At 38.2% G+C, this 21,616-nt stretch overlaps 1 protein-coding gene across 1 annotated transcript in view; it reads right to left on the reverse strand.

The window, feature by feature from the left end:
* The window catches only part of PARD3B (par-3 family cell polarity regulator beta), a 1,282,153-nt gene that overhangs the window by 121,993 nt on the left and 1,138,544 nt on the right, over positions 1 to 21,616 (reverse strand). Inside the window, exon 21 of the mRNA XM_027873670.1 lies at positions 11,841 to 11,976. Within this exon, the coding sequence (XP_027729471.1) occupies positions 11,841 to 11,976 (136 nt within the window). The remainder of the gene's footprint in view (positions 1 to 11,840; positions 11,977 to 21,616) is intronic.

Here is a 21,616-nt window from a genome sequence, read left to right on the forward strand (position 1 = left end):
TATGAGAATAAAGCAAGAATGCACACTCTCCCCACTATATTTTGATATAGTTCTGGGAATGCAAGCAACAGCAGTAAGACGAGAGAGAGAAATTAAAGGTATAAAAACAGGTAACAAGAAGATAAATTATTCCTGTTTGCTGATGAGATAATGGTATACTAAAACCCTAGGGAATCACTAAAGATACCAATTGAGACAATAGCTTCAGCAAAGTTGCAGGGTACAAAATAAACCTTCAAAAATCAACAGCATTTCAATATAAAATAACAAGCCCAAAAAGCAAAAATAGAAAGGGAAATCCTATTCCAAAAATAATGGTTTGGAATCCAAGATACATAGACAATAAATATATATGACTAATAACCATCCCCTAATAGATAGTCAAAGGATATGAAAAAACAACTCTCTAAAGAATTTCAAAATATTTACAACCACACAAAAATGCTCCAAATCACCAATAATAAAAGGAATGCAAATCATAACCACCCTGAGTTTCACCTCATACTCCACAAATTGTCAAAGATGAAAAAAAATGGCAATGGTCAATGCTGGAGGGGTTGTGGAATGACAGGCATACTTATACATTGCTGGTGGAGCTGTGAAATAGTACAACCATTTTTAGAAAGCAGTTTGGAATTATGTACTAAAATTTGAAAAAACCTCAAATAATTCTAGTAAACAAATCTTTGAACTCTTAAATCTCACATTATTTTCTTAAATTACTCATGTAAATGTTGTCAAATGCCTTCAAAAATTGGCCACTATTCATATTGATTATTGTAACCAGAATTCGTGGAATCCGAGTCAGAAGTTACCTCAGAGATCATCTAGTGTCCAAACTGTTCTGATTGGGTATCTGCCTAACAAAATGCCCACAAGCTTTTGCTGGAATGTGATTCTATGATTCCATGATATTTAGATATTCCAAAAGATCTGTGGTTTCCTCTGTTTGGACGCTCCACATATGGGAGGATCATGTGTGGGTAGTGTCCTGCCATGTGGGCTGGCTCACCTCTTCCTAGTGCCTTATCCCCTTCAAGTCTAGGCTGCTTTTTCATTAAAAGGTATTGAATCTGTCCTGGAGAGTGCAATTAGTTAGTTAACAAGCATTTCAGTGCATTAATATTTCCCACCATGCAAATCAGAATCCAGATATACCAGGTGCCAGGTCTACCTATGCAAGAGTTACTTTTGTTTACATATTCCCATTAGTTAGTCAGAGAGGGTCAACCCCATTTATGTAAATGTATGTCTATGTATGTATGTGAATATATGCATACACACATATACATATACGTGTGTGTATGTGTGTGTGTGTGTGTGTGTGTGTGTGTGTGTGTATCCCACTGTTATGGCAGTACAGCTTGGACATTTAAACTTTAGGAGTTAGTTTTAGAAGGCAAATAAGAAAAATAAGAAAACTCTTTTTCATAGAAAATAGATGAAGCAAGGAAAGGAATGGATGAAAATGAAGAGGGAGGGCTGCTGTTAGACACAAATCTGGTAATCTGGCAATTAGCACCATGGGGCACAAAATGCTGAAAAGCAATGGCATCCCAACATGCTTCAGGGGTGTGTGTTCTTGGAAAGCACACCAGAAGGTTCATTAGAAAAGAGATATCAGCTTGGGATGTGGAATGTCTTTCACCCCATTCCCTACTGCTTCTCTTCAAGGGAAATCTTCTAAACATTAATATCTTCCCTGAACCAATACAACACCACCACCCTCTGCTCTCTGCTCATGTTCCTATGGATGACGGTAGCAGCTGTCGCACATTTGCTGTATGTTTGCATTTAAGTTGGGAAAAAATGAATTAGTCTCGTGGACTTTTTTTCCTCTTTTGGTTTTGCCCCAAATGAAGGGAGAGGCATCTGGTAACGAGCAGAGTGAGAGGGGATCTGGCACGAGGTGAATCTTGTACAGGAGGTATTATGGAGGTAAGCCAGAAGTACTTGACTATTTTAAGAAAGGAGAAAGGAAAACATTTCCCAATGGTTTTAGTAACTCAATGTGTTAGTTGCTCTCTTTTTAGATCAGTTATTGGAACAAATGAGAACGAAAATTTTTTACCCCTGCTTTGTTCAATTTCAGTAGCATCAACCTTTCTACTTAGTACCAATGCAAAGTAAAGTAGGACCTGAGCTTGTGAAGAGGCCGATGAGAAATGAAAAAAACAAGAAACTAGGGGAAAGTTTTAGATGATTTAAAGTCACAGGGATTGGCACAGTTCATAAAACAACATTGTTTCTTTTGGTAGAGAATCCAATGCCAATGCTTCTCTGTTATTAGCATTTCAGAAGTTTTCTGGTTCAGAGTTTTCTGTGTCTTTCAGAAAAATGAGTTTTCTTCATGTTTTCTCAACACTTGAATTTTCCCAATTTGATAAGAATAGATATTATTACATTTCAGAATGACTTTGGGCCAAAATGCTTCCCAAACTCAAAGAACTAGAGTAGCCATGGGAGGACTCTGATTGGTTAATTACAACAGGAACTAGAGCAAAGGAAGTTCATGTTTCCTTGGATACCAGTAAGGCACTAAATTCAAAAGCTAAACATGATTTTATAGGGAGTTTGTACCCTCATTACAGTTAGGGTGATACTTTTCATATGATATAAATACTAATTTAGATGTCTACTTGTTCAGGCTCTCCCCCTATTCATTTGTGGGTGGGAGGTGTATACAAGTTTTTTTTTCTTCTCAGAATTTCTCTGTAATCATCTAAAATGAATGCAACTGACTTTAAGCAATTCTGAGAACATTTAGGAAATCTGGAATTCATAGGAGTTTCTGCTATGGTTTCCCATATTATATAAAATTGTCATTTCTCCCATTGCACTAGAAGAAAAGAATGTTATTATTCTAGAAGAAGGAATTTTGGTTTTTCACGATGATCCAACACAAACGCTTGTGGTTTGGGGGTGCCTAACCTATTCTAAACTCAACATCCTGAAGCTGGAATTAATTGCTCATTAAGAGCACAAAGAGTTCTTTTTTCATTCTAATGTAAGTACAACATACAACTTTTTGACATATTATGGAAAAATAATGTAGTTCTGAACTTTCCCTTTCCCTTTTTGTTACTTAGGTTTGGACTGGAGCCAGAGGTAGGCCAGGCTGCTCCACTAGAGCATGAACAAGAATGATTTTATTTAAACCTTAACAGAGAACTGACGAAACTCAGTGCATCCATTTGGATTTCTTTCAACACTCTTGGACTGAAAAAAAGTTACATAGTGAGAATTAGGGAGTAATTCAAGTAGCTGAAGACAGGAGTTTTGAAGTGTTTAAAAATAGATATATAGTCAATTATTGAAACACAAACAGCCAACTCACAAACTCCTCATGTGCATACAAATGGGTGCTGCTTCACCACCTTCTAGCCCCCACCTCAATGAACCACCAGGAACCACAGAGAAAAGAAAATCTGGAGCCTTTAGGTAAAGTTTGAACTTAGAAGTAGAGAAAGGGGAAAATGTGTAAAAATCAAGAATAGCTTAGGAGAACAGACTTGAATTGCAGCTCTCTGCTCCCAAATATTTTCTCTCATTTCACAGGAACAGACTCATTTTTCTTTGTTCTAGTACCAGACATTATATCAAGTGTTTATTTAATTAAATTGAGAAACATTCTCTTCTAAGAAATGGAAGAACCTTTGAGAAGGTTAAGGGGCTATCTGCCACAAATTTGTTTCAATTTGGCTCATTTTCTTCCTAATTTAGTTGAGATCTATTGCAATGAAGGAATAGGAGTTATGATTGGGGTGGGGTAAAGAAAGGTCATAGGTTATAATGAAGTTTGTGGGGAGGTGGACTCGATGGTCTGCTATGGTACAAGGTCCAGGCCAAGAGAAGGATAGGATACCTTAAAGGTGGGTTGTGTATTGGGGTTCAGGAAAAGGGACATAGAAAAGGAGGTGGGAAGGTGCTAAGGACAAAGTTCATTTATTTATTTAAAATTTAAATGTTTATATTTTAATATTTAAATTTTAAAATATTTAATATTTAAATATTTAAAAATTTTCCCTAGGGCCAGCCTGTGCTCAGAAAAGGGTGAAGAAACTTTTTTTTTTCCTTCTCCAGGCTAAACCTTTAAACCGTCAGGTTGGTTTTATGGCAAGTATTATTAGTTTTATAGTACAGCTATGTTATAAGTTAAAAATGCTTTTGTGGGATGGCCTGGAAACTTAGCCATCCACTTAAAAAATTCCTTTTATGGAAAATGTATTCCAACTTCCAAACAAATGACTTAAAAACAAGCTTTTGGAAGATAAGATGTCCATATTACAAGTGAGAGGTTCCCTTTAAATATTTCTTCTTTCCATCAGACTTATAGCAATGAAAAGAGGACATGGCTTGCATGAGAGAGACACATTTTATTTTCCCCCAGAAAACAAAAACAAAAACTCTGAATTGTAAACAGAATGTATAACACCAGAAGTTAATGGCCTTTTCTTTTTTTCTCTTTAAATTTCTCTTATTTGCCTTCTATTTCACAGGTGTGTGTGTGTGTGTGTGTGTGTGTGTGTGTGTGTGTATGTGTGTGTTGTGGACCCCTTCCTTAGTTTGGTGAAACCCATGTGTCCCTTCTCAGAATAATGGTTGTTGCCTACATTCATAATTCATGGAAATGTTATATTTCAGTTAAAGTATAGTGAAAATTAAGATGAGATTTTTTTCACCATCAAAATTCATAGACTCCCCCCTGACTGAGAACCACTTGCTTTACAATATAAAATTTCGATGATCAATCACTTAGTGTTTTTAAAGTGTCATAAAAAGGTGAATTACAATTATTATCACGATCATTTAAAAATTTTTAGAGGCAACATGGCAAAATGGAAAGAATGCTAATCTTGGATTTTTATTTTCATATTTAATGTGATTCTCTACAAGCCACTACCCCTCTCTGAGACTCAGTTTCTTCCTATGTAAACGAGGCTAACAAGACTTGCACCATTTACCTCATAGGGTTGTTATGGGGAAAGCACTTTGTAAAATCTAAAGTCAGTGTGTAAACAAAAATTTACTAAATGATTACTATGTGCTAGGCTGTGCACGCAAAGGCAAAGGTAGTCCTTGCTCTCAGGAAACTCACATTCTAATCAGAAAGACTACCAGGAGAAGATGGGATTTTAGCAGAGGCTTAAAGAAAACCAAATCAGGGAAACTAAAAGGCAGAGGGGAGGGAGCACAGAATTCTAGGCACGGGGCCCAGCCAATGTGAAGGCATGTTGATGGGAGATGGATTGTGGTGCTCTAGGAATTGTAAGTAGGCCAGTGTAGTTGGATCATAGTATGTATAGAGGGGAGTGAAATGTAAGAAGACTGGAAGGTGAGAAGGGGCCAGGTTATGATACCAAACAGAAGATTTCATATTTGATTCTGGAAGTAACAGGGATTCACTAAAAAGCTCATTGAGAAGGGAAGTGATACAGTCAGACCTAGGCTTTAGAAAAAATCACTTTGGTAGCTAAGTGGAGGATGAATTGAAGTGAGGAAAGATGTAATATAGAGACACCTCAACAGGAGACTCTCCTACAAGTGGTCGTGCGGAGCTTGCCTGATAACAGCCAATAAGGGAAAATCACTACCTCTGTAGGCAGTATATTTACCTTTTGGACAGCTTTGATTGTTAGAAAGAGTTTCATTATATGTAGTGGAAATATTTCAGCCATTGCTCCTAGTTCTTCAATTTGGTGGAAGACAAAAGACAGCTCTCCAAATACCAGATGATAGCTATTATGTAACCTTTAAATTGTCTCTTCCCCAGGCTAAATACCCCTATGGAAGTTCTTATGGCATGCTCTCCAGTACTTCCACCATCCTGATCATTCGATCTCTGGACAGACTCTAGTTTGCCAATGTCCTTCCTAAACTGTAGCAAGCAGAAATTATTTCATTCATCCTACTATCTTTGCATTGAGGCTATAGTTACTTTAAGGAACTAGAGGATGACAAAACCAAATGTGAAATCTACGATATCATACTTCAAAATTCCAAGGCTCTAACATTTTGTTGGTATAGAGACTTGCCACCACTCATATAGTTCACACCTGTGTTTCCAGAACTGCTATGGCTGTAGTCAGCCTGTAAGATTTTTTTTTTTAAGGGGGAAATAGATTCATGATTTCATAGGTATAGAGAATATCTAGTGAGGAAAGTCCTTGGACCAATTTAGATTGCATCTACTCTGTAACTTGTAGGAGAGGCCAGAGGCACTGAAAGGTTAAATGAATCACACAAAGTCACACATGTAGTATGACCCAAAGATCTCCCTGATTCTAAGGACAATTTTCTATCCCCTATCCCATTCTGCATCTCTTGATAATACCATATTAGTTCTTAGGTTATCAATCTAAGTAACCAAATAAGTTACTAACTTTTAGTCTCCCCCTCAACATGGGTAGCTCACTGTCTCTTCCAAATCCATACATCTACATACTCCTCATATTTGTAGACTTTTCCAATTTATTTGATTACTCAAAGAATTTGCAAACAATCAGCACCTATGATGGAGGCCCTGAAAAGATATTGATAAAGACAGCCATATTGCCAAAAATTCCAGAGTGCTACTGATTCTCAAATTACTCATAGGTTATTTATCTTGCTATTATTCACGCAACAAGCCTTCAAATTCCAATAAAAGAGGCAGCCAGTTGCCAGAGGACTGTGACAGTCTTAACAAGTTTTCCAGAAAATAAAATACTAACACAGATAACAGGTATTTCTTTTTCCTTTGGCAAATATTAACACTTCACAGCTAGCATATCTAGCCTGCTTAATTGGCCCCATAAAAACATGCTAAGCTATTTCACTTGCCACCATCTAATTCTTGTGACTTTGGCTCCGTAGCTTTTCACAGACAGGAAAACAGCAGGCGAAAAAAACCAACAATGAAACAACAAACTCTCCAACAGACCAACTGAAAAGAATCTTGAAGTTTCAAGTGAGATTTTACAAACACTGCAATCTGCGTGTATTTATCTACTTTAAAAGAGTGAATTGAATAATTCAGGGGCTCCTTAGAAAAAGAAAAAAAAAGGCATCACAGAATTTGAACAGAGAGCCAGTGGAAGAATTAGAGATGAGAAGGGGTGAGTTCCTGGTGAAGAAATGTATAGAAAACAACAGAGAAGAAGACCCAAGGAAAAAAATGAAAAACCCGGGGAGGGATATATGAAGAATAGAGCCTTATTTAAAATGAATTTTTGACCTTATTTTAAAACATTTATGGATCCCAATTGCCTGTCATGAGATCACTTTTTCTCACAATACTGGCTTTTAAGCCTGCTGGGTACTTTAACTTGATTTATACTATTTTTTAAAAAGTACATTGTGAGATAATTCCTTCCTCTCCCCCTGCCCCAGCCAGGATATCAGAGATTCTGTTGTGTTATGGTGTCAGCAAAAGGACAGTTGCGAGTCATCTTAATTAGATGGAAATTGGCCTCAGGAGCTTTCAGACAAAAATCAGTGCCCATTCCTAGGGCCACAGAGATGCAGTGGGTGGTGCCTGCTCAAAAAAGGTGTATTTTGATGATGTTTATTTATCAGATAACTTGGAAGGTTTAGTATTCTTCAAAAGTGACCATACTTGGCTCCCAAAGTCCTGCCTTATTGGAAGGATTTGACTGACAGGAATGAAATGTGAATTCTCATATCCTCTGCCACCACCCACCCCCCAGGCCTCTGCAAGAGGTCCAAGCAGAGCATTGGCAGACCCTGAGGGTTGCACCATTGTGGTCAAGTTTCCCAGGCTTGTTTTTTTATTCTTGGGCAGAAGGTAAGAATGCTTTTCTTTGGCTTGGGAAGAGGAGGGGGAAAGAGAGCCTGTGATTTCAAAGATGCACATTGGAAAACCTCCAGCACAATGAACACTCTTCTTCTTTTATGACAGTGAGCTTTCTGGTGTGAGGATGCAAGGTCTTAGAATCCAGCTGGCCAAAGAAACTTATTTTCCTTGAAACGGAAACACTGGTCACTCTTGGCAAAATTCAAAGTGCTCAAAGCATGGGAAACACACACACACACACACACACACACACAGGGCCTTTTCTTTATCCATTACTTTGTTTGCCCTCTTATACACTCATCAATCAGCCAATCAACAAATATTTTTTTTCCATCCATTGCTACAAAGACAAAGACCTACTCTCAAGGAGCTTACCTTCTAATATTTATTAATCACCAAATGCCTGGGTTAGGCATTGAGGGGGAAGAACACAAAAGCAAATAGATCACAATCTTTGCTCTCCAAGAAGTAGCTGCATACAACTGAGCGAATGATTGAAGTAAAGTAAAACATGGATAGAGTTCTTTAGACTTAAAGTGGATTAAGAGTTTGAATAGGTGGTGTAGCGGATAGAGTGCTATTCCTGGAGCCAGGAGTACCTGAATTCAAATCTGACCCTAGATACTTACTAGTTGTGTGACCTTGGGCAAGCCACTTAACCCTCCTTACCTTAGTTTGCTCATCTGTAAAATGAGCTGGAGAAGAAAATAGCAAACCACTCCAGTATCTTTGCCAAGAGAAGCCCACATGAGGTCACAGAGTCAGACATGATTGAAACAACTAACCAAAAGGAATTCAAGGTTCAAATTCATCTTTAGACACTGATTTAGCTATATGATCCTGGGCAAATCACTAAACTCTTTACAGCCTAAGTTTTCTCATCTGTAAAATGGGGATAATAATAGCACCTACCTCACAGGGTTGTTGAGATCAAATGAAATAACATGTAAAGATTTGTGAAAACATTGAAGTATAATGTAAATGTTAGCTATTAATTAATTGTTGACATGTATTTGTATCAACATGATTCTAAGTAGGATGAAAGGGAGGCAAAGTACAGATCTAAACAATGTCCTCTAAGAAAATTTGAGCCTGGAAAGAAGACTTCTAGCTGGGGAAATTCCGAGAAGGTTCTCTGAAAGAGTTGGTACCTAAAATGTGGAGATGAGCAGGCACTCTGATCTTGGAGAAGAGCCGGCATAAATGTTGAAGGTGGGAGACAGGTACGTTCGATTCAGGGAATCACCTTCCGCCTCATGTGCCCTAATTTAAAGCAAGATCAGGCTTGTGTTGTGACAATCCCCCTTCCTTTTTTTGCGGCAGTGAGGAAGCTGTGATCTAAAGTGAATGTTCACCAGTCTGTGAGAGGACCACCATACATCACGTTTCCACCACCCCAGTTTTTCCCTGAAATGTGACAAAGCTTTCTCCGAGACCACGGGCCAATGCTAAAGCTATGTCTCCCTTGATGCAGCTTCCTGGCTACCTATCATCATGGTGATAGAGTAACTTCCTAGCAAGGGTATGCTGGTAAATGTTTAATAACTGGCTTTCTGAAAAGGAAAAAAAAAATGTATGCATGACACACTTTAAGTTTAACCTGAATTATTAACACTATCCTCATCAGTTTCTTAAGTCTGAACAATCAATAAAATAATAGATCAAGCCCTGATGTATAGCATTTGCTGATTTCTGAGGTATCAATGCTCACACTGAAAATTTAACAATCGGCTTTCCTAAGTTTATGAGCTGGTCCCAACTCAAGCATGCTTTCTGGTTACTTAAGTCATGAAAAAGGCTCCACAAAGATCTGGGCCCTTCAGAATTGTTAGATGTCCCAACACCACTTGAGCTAACACTGGTAAGGCAAGAGGGGTGCACTGTCTACCCAAGCTAAATATTTCAGTATCCTTGCTGAATATCTTTTCTGTGCTATACCTTAGTAAGCTTCCTTTGCTTAGTCAAATGATCTATGAATGTATTATCTTGTTTCAACAGCTAATCTAAACCTAAAGGGGACCAGCTTGAGTCAGGCCTGTCCCTTACATCTGCCTTTCTATGCAAGACCTCAAGAGCCTAAGTGCTCTTTATTCTGAAAAAATAATTAAACCTGTTCAATTCTGACATTTTTTATAATAAAATTAATAGCAACTATGATTTATTTGAACGTGCCAAGCCCTTTTCTAACCACCTGGGGTCAGATCACTGGTCCTTAGTAGGACCAACTGATTTAATGGTAAGAGCTATTTAACCCATCATTTACAGAGGCCCATCCAATCAACGAATTTACTTTGGATAACTATCACGGGGTCAAAATTAGTCTTCTATAAATCAAACCGCAAGCATTTTGATTTAATGATGTTAGTACAGCATAAATACAAAAATTAAAGGAAAACATGTAGGTCATTGGGCTCAGTTTCTCTCTCAAGTATGGACTGGACTGTACTGGCTGGCCTCAGAGGCCCCTTCTAGATCTGAGAGTCTGCGATTTTGATTTCCTAGGCCTGTTCCCTTTGTTTGCTGTTAAATCCTTACCATCCTATAAAGCTATCTTTTTTTCTCACTTCTTAGTGAGGATGGTTTATTTGCATTATCTATTCATGCTTGCCCCAAGCCCTGTGACACAAGAGGTAGAAGGCAAAGACTTACATCCAACAGGTAGTGAATAATTTCCTTATATTCCTCAAGTAGTGGAGAAATGCCATCTTGAAGCCACCATGAAGCTCTCTCTGATCACTGACCATTGGTAATGACTTTCATCTTTTGATATCAAAAACACTGTTTTTAAACTCTCTAATATGCTTATCAAGTAACATTGCATATTGTAACTGACTGTGTTTGTATGTAATCCTCATCCTTATCCAGACTGTAAACCAATAATGATGGCTGGGATTGTGGTTTACCTAAAGCTTATATTTCCTCTACTACTTAAGAACATTGCTTTCTTTTCAGTTTGTTTATTAATGAATGAGAGGGGAAAACATTTCCTTTGTTTCTCCCTCCTTGCCCAATAGGTTTAGCTCCTCTGAAGCTGGTGTTTTGGGGCTCATCAATCATATCACACCAATGAATACCAGTGCCTTGTAATTAAAAACAACATAGGAAACTTTGGGGTTGGAGGAGGAAAAGAGGAGATTTTGGAAGAAGTGGGGTGCCGGTGGTATTATGAACAGAGACTTGATGATTAAAATATTGGCATCTCTGCTCCCCATGTTCATGTGGGGTGAAGTCTGTTGGGATGCCCAATGCCATGTTGTACCCTATACTTACACGGAAGGAGAGGAAAAGGACAGGAGAGGTATCCTTGCCACTTCATACAACTAAACCTATGGCAGACATCCTTCTAGAATTTTATGATAAATCTTTCTGTCCCTTGAAAGATAAAGGTTTTGAAATGACAAGACATAGAAAGTTCCCTCTGATCAAAAATATTGCTTACTTCTAAACAAAGGCTCTTGCAATATACTGGGGCAATCATCAGTGTGAACTGTTCAAAAGTCAATATACAATCTCAATATACAATACTGGCATAACAATGATGCCTGTTTTTGAAAATCACACTCCTGACACTAGTTTCTGATGGTTCACTTCTAGCAATCATTTATCTATCTTTTTTTTTTATTTTTACTGTAAAGGATGGTTTATTTGCATTATCTATTTGTGCTTACCTAAAGCCCTGTGACCCAAGAGATGGAAAGCAAAGACTTAAAGCATCCAACAGGTAGTGACTAATTTCCTTGTATTCTAAAGTAGCAGAGATATACTCTGCCCATATCTACAAGTATATATGTTCAATGGTGGTGGCAGCAGGCTAAATATGAGAGCAATTAGAAGGAGCTACTGTAGATTAGTGTGGTTTGATATATGTAAACAATTTCCATGAGAAGGCAGGGGTGTTGTCTGCAGAATTTCCATGTCTATGAAATCTAAATCTCTAAGCTAACTTGATACAACTAGAAACTGGAAAATTCCTTGAAGAATACAATGCCTTTGCAACTTTTACATTTAAAAAGACTTCAGTAATTAGGACCAGGCAGAAACTTACCCAATGCTGCTCATAATCAGAAGGCCTTGCTCTGGCTTCGTCATCTTCATATAAAGAAAAGCCCTCTCGTCTGGCCTGATGATATTCCTTCCGTAACTTCTGGATTCGGTCAGCACATCCAGTTGTGTGGCGGCCACTGGAAAATAAATGATCACATAGAAAGATGATAATACAAATGCATAACACTCTTGAAGACTTGGTTTTTGATCTACTTATCAAAAGGGTTTACAATTTTAGAGGGATGGACCTATGTGAATTTAGAAGGCCTCACAATGCAATTCAAGCAAGCCAGAGAAACTATAAAATCGTTACGCAAATTAAAAATAGAAAAAAATAGACTAACATATTATATATACTTCTTGAGTGGTATATTCAGTTAAGGCCCTGCCCGCTTATGGGGATTAAAATATTCAATGTATTTTCTTATGGTCAGATAACTGACCATAGAGTTTGAATGCATTTTACTTTGCACAATTATCTCATTTTTCCAAATAAGAGTCCCTGTGGATCTATAAAGGCACATTTTTTTAGGGGGGGAGAAGGTTCAGATCTATGATTTCGTTCATCTGGGAAACTACAAGTATTAAAATTAATGATATTAATCATAATTAATGATATTAATCATAATTAATGTTCATATAGCACTTTACAAAAACACTTTACATGTATTATCTCACTTGATTCCTACTTACCTCCCTGGGAGGTAGGTGTCCTATTTTACAGATGAGGAAACTGAGGCAGAAGGTGTTTAAGTGACTTGCTCAGGGGTCACAAAGCTAACAAACATCTGAAGCAGGATTCAAACTTAGATTTTCTTTACTCCAAGTCGAATGCTCTATCTTCTATGCCATTTATGTCAGAAGTTAGCACAATGCTTGGCACATAGTAGGTGCTTAATAAATGTTGGTTGACTAGATCGGTAACCTCCCTGCAACTGTTGCTCTTAGAAAGTTACTGGGGGCACTGAGAATGATTTGCCCATGACCACACAGCTTTTGTTGTTGTTCAGTCGTCTTCGGTCGTGCCCAACCCTTCATAACCCCTTTTGGGGTTTCTTGGCAAAGGGAGTATGTGTCAAGGGTAGGACTTCCTGAATCCAAGGCTGGACTTCCATCTGTTAAGTCAAACTGACTCCTCACACAGTCCTTTCTTTCTTTTTTTGTCTGGACTTGTGATTTCATCGATGGAGGGAACTCCCAGAAATACCCTCTCCCTCAGAGTCCCTGAAAGTTGCCTGGTGCAGACGGTACATAGGACCAGTACATGTCAGAGCATAACTTGAACTCTTATCTTTCTGAATCCAAGGTTTATTTCTAATCCCTACACCACCTTGCCTCTTAGTCTTTATTAGTGAGAATTTTCAGTCTCGGGGGTAAAGAGTAAGGCTAAGAAAGGAGATGTGGCATTCATGTGAAGGATGTGAGGCAAGCTGAGAGCAGAAACTATCAGTATTACTATGTGTCCCTATTTTATGTCTCTACGCCTCACCCACGCCCAGTCTTCTCCATTTTTCCTGTACTTCACGTAGACCCCATCCTACCAAGGGCTTACTTAATTCAGTTCCATCCTGCCTTTTTCTCTGCTTTTCCCTAATGGTTCTCTAAAGACAAAGAGGAAGAATTCATTACAGAAGATGGGGTGGGGGGGAGTAGTTGCTGGTATAAGGTACAATAAGGCAGGTATGGGAAGGAGAAATTAAAATGTTATAACAGGCAAAGGTGAGTGAGGGAACAGAATTTCCTTCCTTTAAGGGGTAGATGGGATCATAAAAGGACAAAAAACAAGACTGATGACATCAGAAATAACAAACTTTTGGGTGTCCAAAAAGTCTCAGGCCAGTTTTAAGCCATGAAACCTTAAAACTGCACTAAGACTTTTGGGATGTCTGGCATAGTCTGTTCACTAAACACTTTTTTCATTGAAGCCTGGTGAAGGAGTCAGTGCTGGTATTCCTATCTCCACTTCACAGATGAGGCCACTGGAAAAGCTTTGCAAGATGGCTGAAGTCACATCGTTAGTGTCAGAGTAAGTACTGGACACCAGGTGCACTGACTCTTGAGGCCAGGGTTTTACCTCCACATACTGCCTCTCTAGGGTAGTAGAAATAGTTGATAATCAGAAAACCTTGCTTGTATGATCTTGAATAAATCACTTAAACTTTCTGCGCCTCAGTAACCTCACCTATCAAATAGGGTATCTCCACTTCCTATCTCATAGTTTCTCATTAAGAGGAAAGGAGATAATGCATATAAAAATGCTTTGAAACCCAAAAGCACTATTCAGCTATGGATATTATTAAGACCTGCAAATTTTATATTTGAATTTTTTTAGAAGCCAAGAACTGGAGGCTGGGAATAGCTAAAGAGAGGGCATCTACTATATTCACTTTTTAAACAACAAATGTCACAGCAGGCCCATTAAAGCCACCAACTTGGTAACACCTTGGTGTTGCCAAAAAGGGATGCAAATCATATCTGTGAATCATAGTGGGGAAATAATGGCTACAGATCTTTTGAAAGGTGAGTATTCTCTATCTAGAATACAAAGACTTTGAAGAAGGCAGGACCATAGTTTCTATTTTCTAAGCCTTCCCTAAAATAATGAGGAAAGTACTCAGGAAACAGTAGGTCTTAAATGAAAGCTTATTAATTTAGTAGCCCATTATGTCTCTGGTAAAAACCAAACCTCTGATATTGCACATCCTTGTTTTTTATTTAGACAAGTTAAAAAAAAATCACACCAAACCTCAAGTAAATAGTTTCCTACTATGCTTCACTGCAGTATTTTATTAAAAAACCCCAATAAAAATTTCCCTCAATATTTAAGAAAAAGAAGAAAAAAACCAATATTCCTTTTTTTAACCAGAGACCAACATGAAAAAAAAGGCAGTGCTATATTATAAAAGAGCTTCACTCACTCTTGAGTAATGTGAGATGAATATGATGCCCAATCCAATGATCATGCAACAGTTCTGAATTTCAACTTGGCTTCTGACAATTACGTGAATATATGAACCACATTCAAACTCACCAGATGAATTCAATCAACGCTGTGCAAATATCGCATACATAATCTATTAGTTTACCCCAAAGAAACTGAAGCATTGAATTCAAACAGAATGAAGTCATCAGTAATAAAAAAAAAGAAACTGATAAGGCGATATTAAAAAAGAATCCCACAATTTTCCTACATTTGTGGTGAAAAATCGTACTTTGCCTGTAAACTATTCTCCCATATGCCTATAATACATAAATTAAAAAATATGGGTTTGATCAGATTGCCTTTCTCAAGTGCAGGGAACAAGGAAAGAAAACAAATTCAGCTATTTAGGATTCAGAGAATTCCCTATAGCTTGCAAGAACATGACTCTTTATCCCAGAAAAGAAGCCTAGACTCAGAGAAGAAAATATGAAAAAGCCCAGAAAGTCATAAAACAATCTAAGGCCAAAACTCACTATCTCCTTACTCTCTTTTCTCACATGTCCATATTTTACAGAAGGTTGTAGGGCCTCATGCATGAGTATCTAGTGAAAGACTCAACCCAACTCAACCCAGCCCCAACAAACATTCTTCTCCTTGTCTTTTTATCTTCGCAAGAGTTAGAATGTGTTAGAATAGATGAAGTAATAAATGGTAAGTGCATATGTGTCTTTTTTTGTTCCTTACTACATATAGCAAACTCTAATTTAACATCACACCAATGGAATAATATCAGCCCATCCTTAGTATATGTCTTCGGGGTAGAGATGAGTAAGATCATCTTTGTTGTTCAGTTGTTTTTCAGTCATGCCTGACTCTTCATGATCCCATTTGGGGTATTCATGGCAAAGATACTGGAGTGGTTTACCATTTCCTTCTCCAGCTCATTTTGCAGATGAGGAAACCGAGGCAAAGAGAGTGAAGTGACTTGGCCAGGGTCACATAGCTAGTAAGTGTCTGAGGTTGGATTTGAACTCAGGTCTTCCTGACTCCTGGCCCGGTGCTCTACCTGCTGTGCTACCTAGCAGCCCTTAACATCAACTTAACATCTGAGAAAAGGTGAGAAACATCATGGTACAGGAGAAAGAACAATGGCTTGGAGCCAGAAGACTTGGGCCTCAATTTCCTGATCTGTAAAATGAAGGGGTCAAGTCTGATACCTTTTGAGGTTCCTTCCAACTCTAAATCTATGATCCTATTGTGGATGGTGCTGGGCTAACTGCATCAGAAATTATACAAACATGGTAGAGACCTGATCTAGGAGTGTATAATCTAAAACCAACACCATCAGTAGCAAACACACATATGTATGTATGTGTGTATAAGTATAGCTCACATAAGGTTGCCCCAAATTATGCCATCTTATAATATTTATAATTGACTAATTAGAATATTTTGGGCAGCTAAGTGGTGTAGTTTATAGAGTACAAGGCTTGGAGTCAGGAAAACTCAACTTCCTGAGTTCAAATCTAGCCTCAGACCTTTACGAGCTATGCGACCCTGGGCAAGTCACTTAACCCCAACTGCCTCGCCCCCCCAAAAAAAATTACAGAGGGAGAAGTGGCCATTTGAATTTGGATTTGAAACTAGGTCCTCTGATTTAAGCATTCTGATCTTCAGTTCCCATATTTAAAGTGGAGATAATGGACACTTAACTACCTAACTCCCAGATGTGCTGCATCAGATGAGATGATATATGTGAAAGTGCATTGTGACCATAAAGTGCTGCAGAAACAAAAAAACTATGATTATTGTTGATGTTTTGCTATTCTCTTCCTTGAGGGTAGAGGATAATAATTTTCTACTCAGAAATCTGGGCAGATGAGAGATCCATGCTGGACTGGGGATTGGACCAGCTCCAGAGATTCTGAATTGGTCATCAATTACCAGCTGGGAGAATGAGGCCTGGTAAGAAAATTCAGAGGAGAAAGCTCTAACACACATGTAGCAAAAAGAAACTGTGCGGCCCTCCCTTCTCCCCACACCCCCAAAGAACAAAAAACTAATGACTATATACAATACTACATACAGATATTCTCCCCTTGTATATTCCATGCCACTCTCCACAATTTTCTTTGAGAAGAAAACCAATTATTACTCTCCTCTGGAATCACTCCAATATTCCATTCCTTTTCTTAAAATGTTAAGGCTAACATTCTGAGTATAATGAAAGAATTATTTCCTTTAGTACTAGACTTCTCTAATACATATCTGTACCCAACATATTAATTTTGAAATGTGGTTGGTACATGACTTCGAGCTCTGACATTGTACCTGTTTTCTGGTCCCTTAATTTCTATTAGTAATTTGTTTTTCATTCCTAACTACACTGACAAGGTCTTCCTGAATTTTGTGCACTTTCTTATCAATCTTTAAGTGCTCTCTTGTCAAGATAATTTTAAATTTTAATTCTAGCTTTCAAATTGCTTGCCAACTTTAAAAAGATGGAAATCATCTTAATGCTTAACATTTAAATTCTATTACGGAATTATGGATAAGGGAATTCACTTTTAAGGACCTAGTTTACACATGATAAACTTCTCTGTACTTATAGAGGATCCTCTTTGGGAAGCAGAAATTTGTTGTCAGCTTCACCCTACATATAATGCTGTGAAACTCTCCATATTGATTAAAAGATAGAATTTCAGAGGTGCTTGATGACTAAAAATTGTATGATGACATACAAATTTTTCAGTAATGTGGGATGAGAAAAACCACCTTTGCCCTCTTGGAAAATACTTGTTAACATAGCTTGATTTTCTTTTTTTTTTTTTTAGGTAAACAACTCAAAGATGGTCAAAGCTTTTAACTTCAAATTTGGCAGGACAAGAAAGAGTTGTATTTTAGAAAGACCACATCAGGCTTACTCCAAAGTGGAAGTCAGGTTTTCAAAACACCTGACAGACTGTTGTGCTCAGATTCACTGGTGGCAGATTACATAATAGGATCTGATCACATTCACTCTTATTTTGTGACCTCTTTTTAGAGCCCAAAGCAAAGTTCTGCGAAGAGAAGTTTTTATCGAATGGGTATATTTCAGGAGAAAACTGTGTACTCTCTATTGTGGTAATACAGAAAACACTGCATTTGGAGGCTGAATGCTCTTGGAGTCTGAAGACCTGGGATGGAATGGATCTGGGTTCTGACCCTAAGCAAGTCATTTTTACCTGTCTGATTTTCAATAACCCCATCTTTAAATGGGAACAACAACATTAACAATGATGATTATGATGATGATGATAATGACATTTTGTGAATTGTTAAGTGCTATGTAAACTCACTGAGCTATGGGTGAGTCAAAGAATAAGGAATTCTCCTTCTTAAATATAAGCAGAAAGGGTCCTTTTTTTAGCTCTGCTCAGAATCATTAATTCCAAAGTATTTCAGATTCGCTGAAAACCATAACCATAGCATTCACATTGATACTTCCAACTAATTAACATTTCATCACAAAGATGTACTTACTTTGTTTGGGCTCACTTAGATTCAAACGGATTTAATAACTATTATTCAAATTTCATTTCATTTCAGATAGCTCTGGATTAGACCCAGTGTGAATATTCAAAGAGGTTATGAAAGTAATGCACTTTGCCTCTCCCTGCCCCCAATTACTTACAAAGAATTACCATTTTCCAAAAATGCACATTGGCCAAGAAGGTTTTCATAGCCAGGGGCCAGTGCCATCTGAGACGAAGAGCTTGCAGCAGCTTCTAACACTAGAGAATATGTTTTGGGGGGGTGGAGCCAAGATGGCGGAGGGAAAGCAGTGACTGTCTTGAGCTCTCTCCCAAAGCCCTCCAAATACCTTAAAAATTGGCTCTAAACAAATTCTAAAGCAGCAGAACCCACAAAAAGACAGAGTGAAACAAATTTCCAGTCAAAAACAGCCTGGATGGCTGATCAGAAATGTATATTGCGCTGGGTGGGGAGAGGAGCACAGCTCGGCGTAGGCACACAAGCCACAGTGACCCTGGAGCAGGCCTCAGAGGGCTGAATCTCAGGCAGCTATGGCGGTTTCCAGACTTTATGAATGCCAAAGACAACTTAGAAGGTCAGTGGGAAAAGTCTGTGTCTGCAGTGAGAGAGGAGCTAGGTCTTAGCCACAAGTCCCGAGCGTGCCCTTGGGGCAGCGACTTTTCCTGAGCTTCCCGCCCACAGACTGAGGGAGAATCGAGTGGCTGATCAGAGGGGAATTGCAAGAATCTCTTTGCCAGTGCTGAGGCAGGAATCTCTTGCTTTACTGGTGCTTGGATCTGGGTCACAGTTCTGAGGGGCGGTCCTGGGGCTAGGAGGAACACTGGTGTGGTGGAACTTGTTGTGGCTGTGGAGAGGAAACACCTTGCCCCTTATCATAGCACCTTGGAAGAACTGAAAATTTACAGGTCCCTAGAAGTACCTCTGAAAACAGCTGTACAAAACCCCAAAGCTTGGGACAGTACATTCTTCACATTAGAAGCAGACTTTTACCTTAACAAAGAGTTTAAAACTCAAGTAATTGGCCAGGATCATGAGTAAGCAGCGAAAAAAAAGTCAGACTATATTACCTTACTTTGGTGACAAAGAAGATCAAAACATACAACCAGAAGAAGACAACAAAGCCAAAGCTCCTACATCCAAAGCCTCCAAGAAAAATATGAATCGGTCCCAGGCCATGGAAGAGCTCAAAAAGGATTTTGAGAAACAAGTAAGAGAAGTAGAGGAAAAACTGAGAGTGATGCAAGAATATCATGAAAAACAAGTCAACAGCTTGCTAAAGGAGGCCCAAAAAAATACTGAAGAAAATAACACCTTAAAAAATAGCCTAACCCAAATGGCAAAAGAGGTCCAAAAAGCCAATGAGGAGAAGAATGCCCTAAAAAGCAAAATTGGCCAAATGGAAAAGGAAGTCCAAAAGATTACTGAAGAAAATATTTCCTTAAAAATTAGAATAGAGCAATTGGAAGCTAGTGACTTTATGAGAAACCAAGACACTGTAAAACAAATCCAAAAGAATGAAAAATTAGAAAACAATGTGAAATATCTCATTGGAAAAACAACTGACCTGGAAAATAGATCCAGGAGAGAGAATTTAAAAATTATTGGAGTATCTGAAAGCCATGATCAAAAAAAGAGCCTAGACATCATCTTTCAAGAAATTATCAAGGAAAACTGTCCTGATATTTTAGAACCAGAGGGCAAAATAGAAATTGAAAGAATCCACATATCTCCTCCTGAAAGAGATCGCCAAAAGAAAAATCCTAGGAATATTGTAGCCAAATTCCAGAGTTCCTAGGTCAAGGAGAAAATATTACAAGCAGCCAGAAAGAAACAATTCAAGTATTGCGGAAACACAATCAGGATAACACAAGATTTAGCTGCTTCTACATTAAGGGACTGCAGGGCATGGAATATAATATTCCAGAGTGCAAAGGAGATAGGATTACAACCAAGAATCACCTACCCAGCAAAACTGAGTATAATCCTGCAGGGGAAAAAATGGTTATTCAGTGAAATAGAGGACTTTCAAGCATTCTTGATGAAAAGACCAGAGTTGAATAGAAAATTTGATTTTCAAATATAAGACTCGAGTGAAACATGAAGAGGTAAATAGGAAAGAGAAAATCATAAGAGACTTATTAAGGTTGAACTGTTTACATTCCTGCATGGAAAGATGATATTTGTAACTCATGAGACCTTTGTCAGTATTAGGGTAGTTGGAGGGGAAAAATCATATGTACATATATATTGACATAAATAGATAGAGGGCACAGGGTGAGTTGAAAATGAAGCGGTCATATCTGGAGAATAAATTAAGGGGGGAGAGAGGAATATACTAGGAGAAGGAGAAAGGGAGAGGTAGAATGGGGTAAATTATCTTACAAAAAAAAAAAACAGAAAAGAAAAGGCTCTTACAGTGGAGGGGAAACGGGGGAAGGTGAGAGGGAATAGGTGAATCTTATTCTCATAGGATTTGACTTAAGGAGGGAATAACATACACATTCAATTGGGTGTGGAAATCTGTCTAACCCTACAGGAAAATAGGGGCAGAAGGGGACAAGAGAGTAGGGGAATGATAGGGAGGAGGGCAGATTGGTAAAGGGAGTAATCAGAAGCAAATACTTCTGAGGAGGGACAGGGTCAAAAGAAAGAATAGAATAAATGGGTGGGCGGGATAGGATTAAGGAAAATAGAGTTAGTTTTTCACAGCATGTCTACTATGGAAGTGTTTTGCATAACTGCACATAGATAACCTGTATTTAGTTGCTTGTCTTATCAATGAGGGTGGGTGGGGAGGGAGGAAGGGAGAAAATTTGGAACCCAAAGTTTTAAAAACACATGTTTAAAAAAAAATGTTTTCACATGCAACTGGAAAATAAGAAATACAGGAAATGGGGTACAGAAATCCATTCTGCCCTACAGGAAAACTGAAGGGGAAGGGGATAAGAGAAGGGGGGGAGAGATAGAAGGGAAGGCAGACTAGGGGAAGGGGTATTTAGAATGCATGCCATCTTGGTGTGGGGGGAGGGGCAAGATGGGGTGAAAATTTGGAACTCAAAATGTTGTGCAAGTAAATGTTGAAAAAAAATAAATAAAAATTACCACAAAAAAAAGAAAAAAAAAGAGAATATTTTTTGTTTTTCTTTGGATCTTTTCTAAGTGCCTTTGAGGTACTAAATAAATGTTTATCAAATGAATGAATGAATGAATGAATGAATGAATGACTCTAACTTGTGACTTAAATTTCAGGGTGGATCTTGCCAATTCCTTTCTGTACTCACTGACACTACCTGTGGGCATGGTCTCTGGCTTCAGCCTCA

This window comes from Vombatus ursinus, unplaced genomic scaffold, assembly GCF_900497805.2.
Source record: "Vombatus ursinus unplaced genomic scaffold, bare-nosed wombat genome assembly UNPS02014802.1, whole genome shotgun sequence".
NCBI lineage: Eukaryota > Metazoa > Chordata > Mammalia > Diprotodontia > Vombatidae > Vombatus > Vombatus ursinus.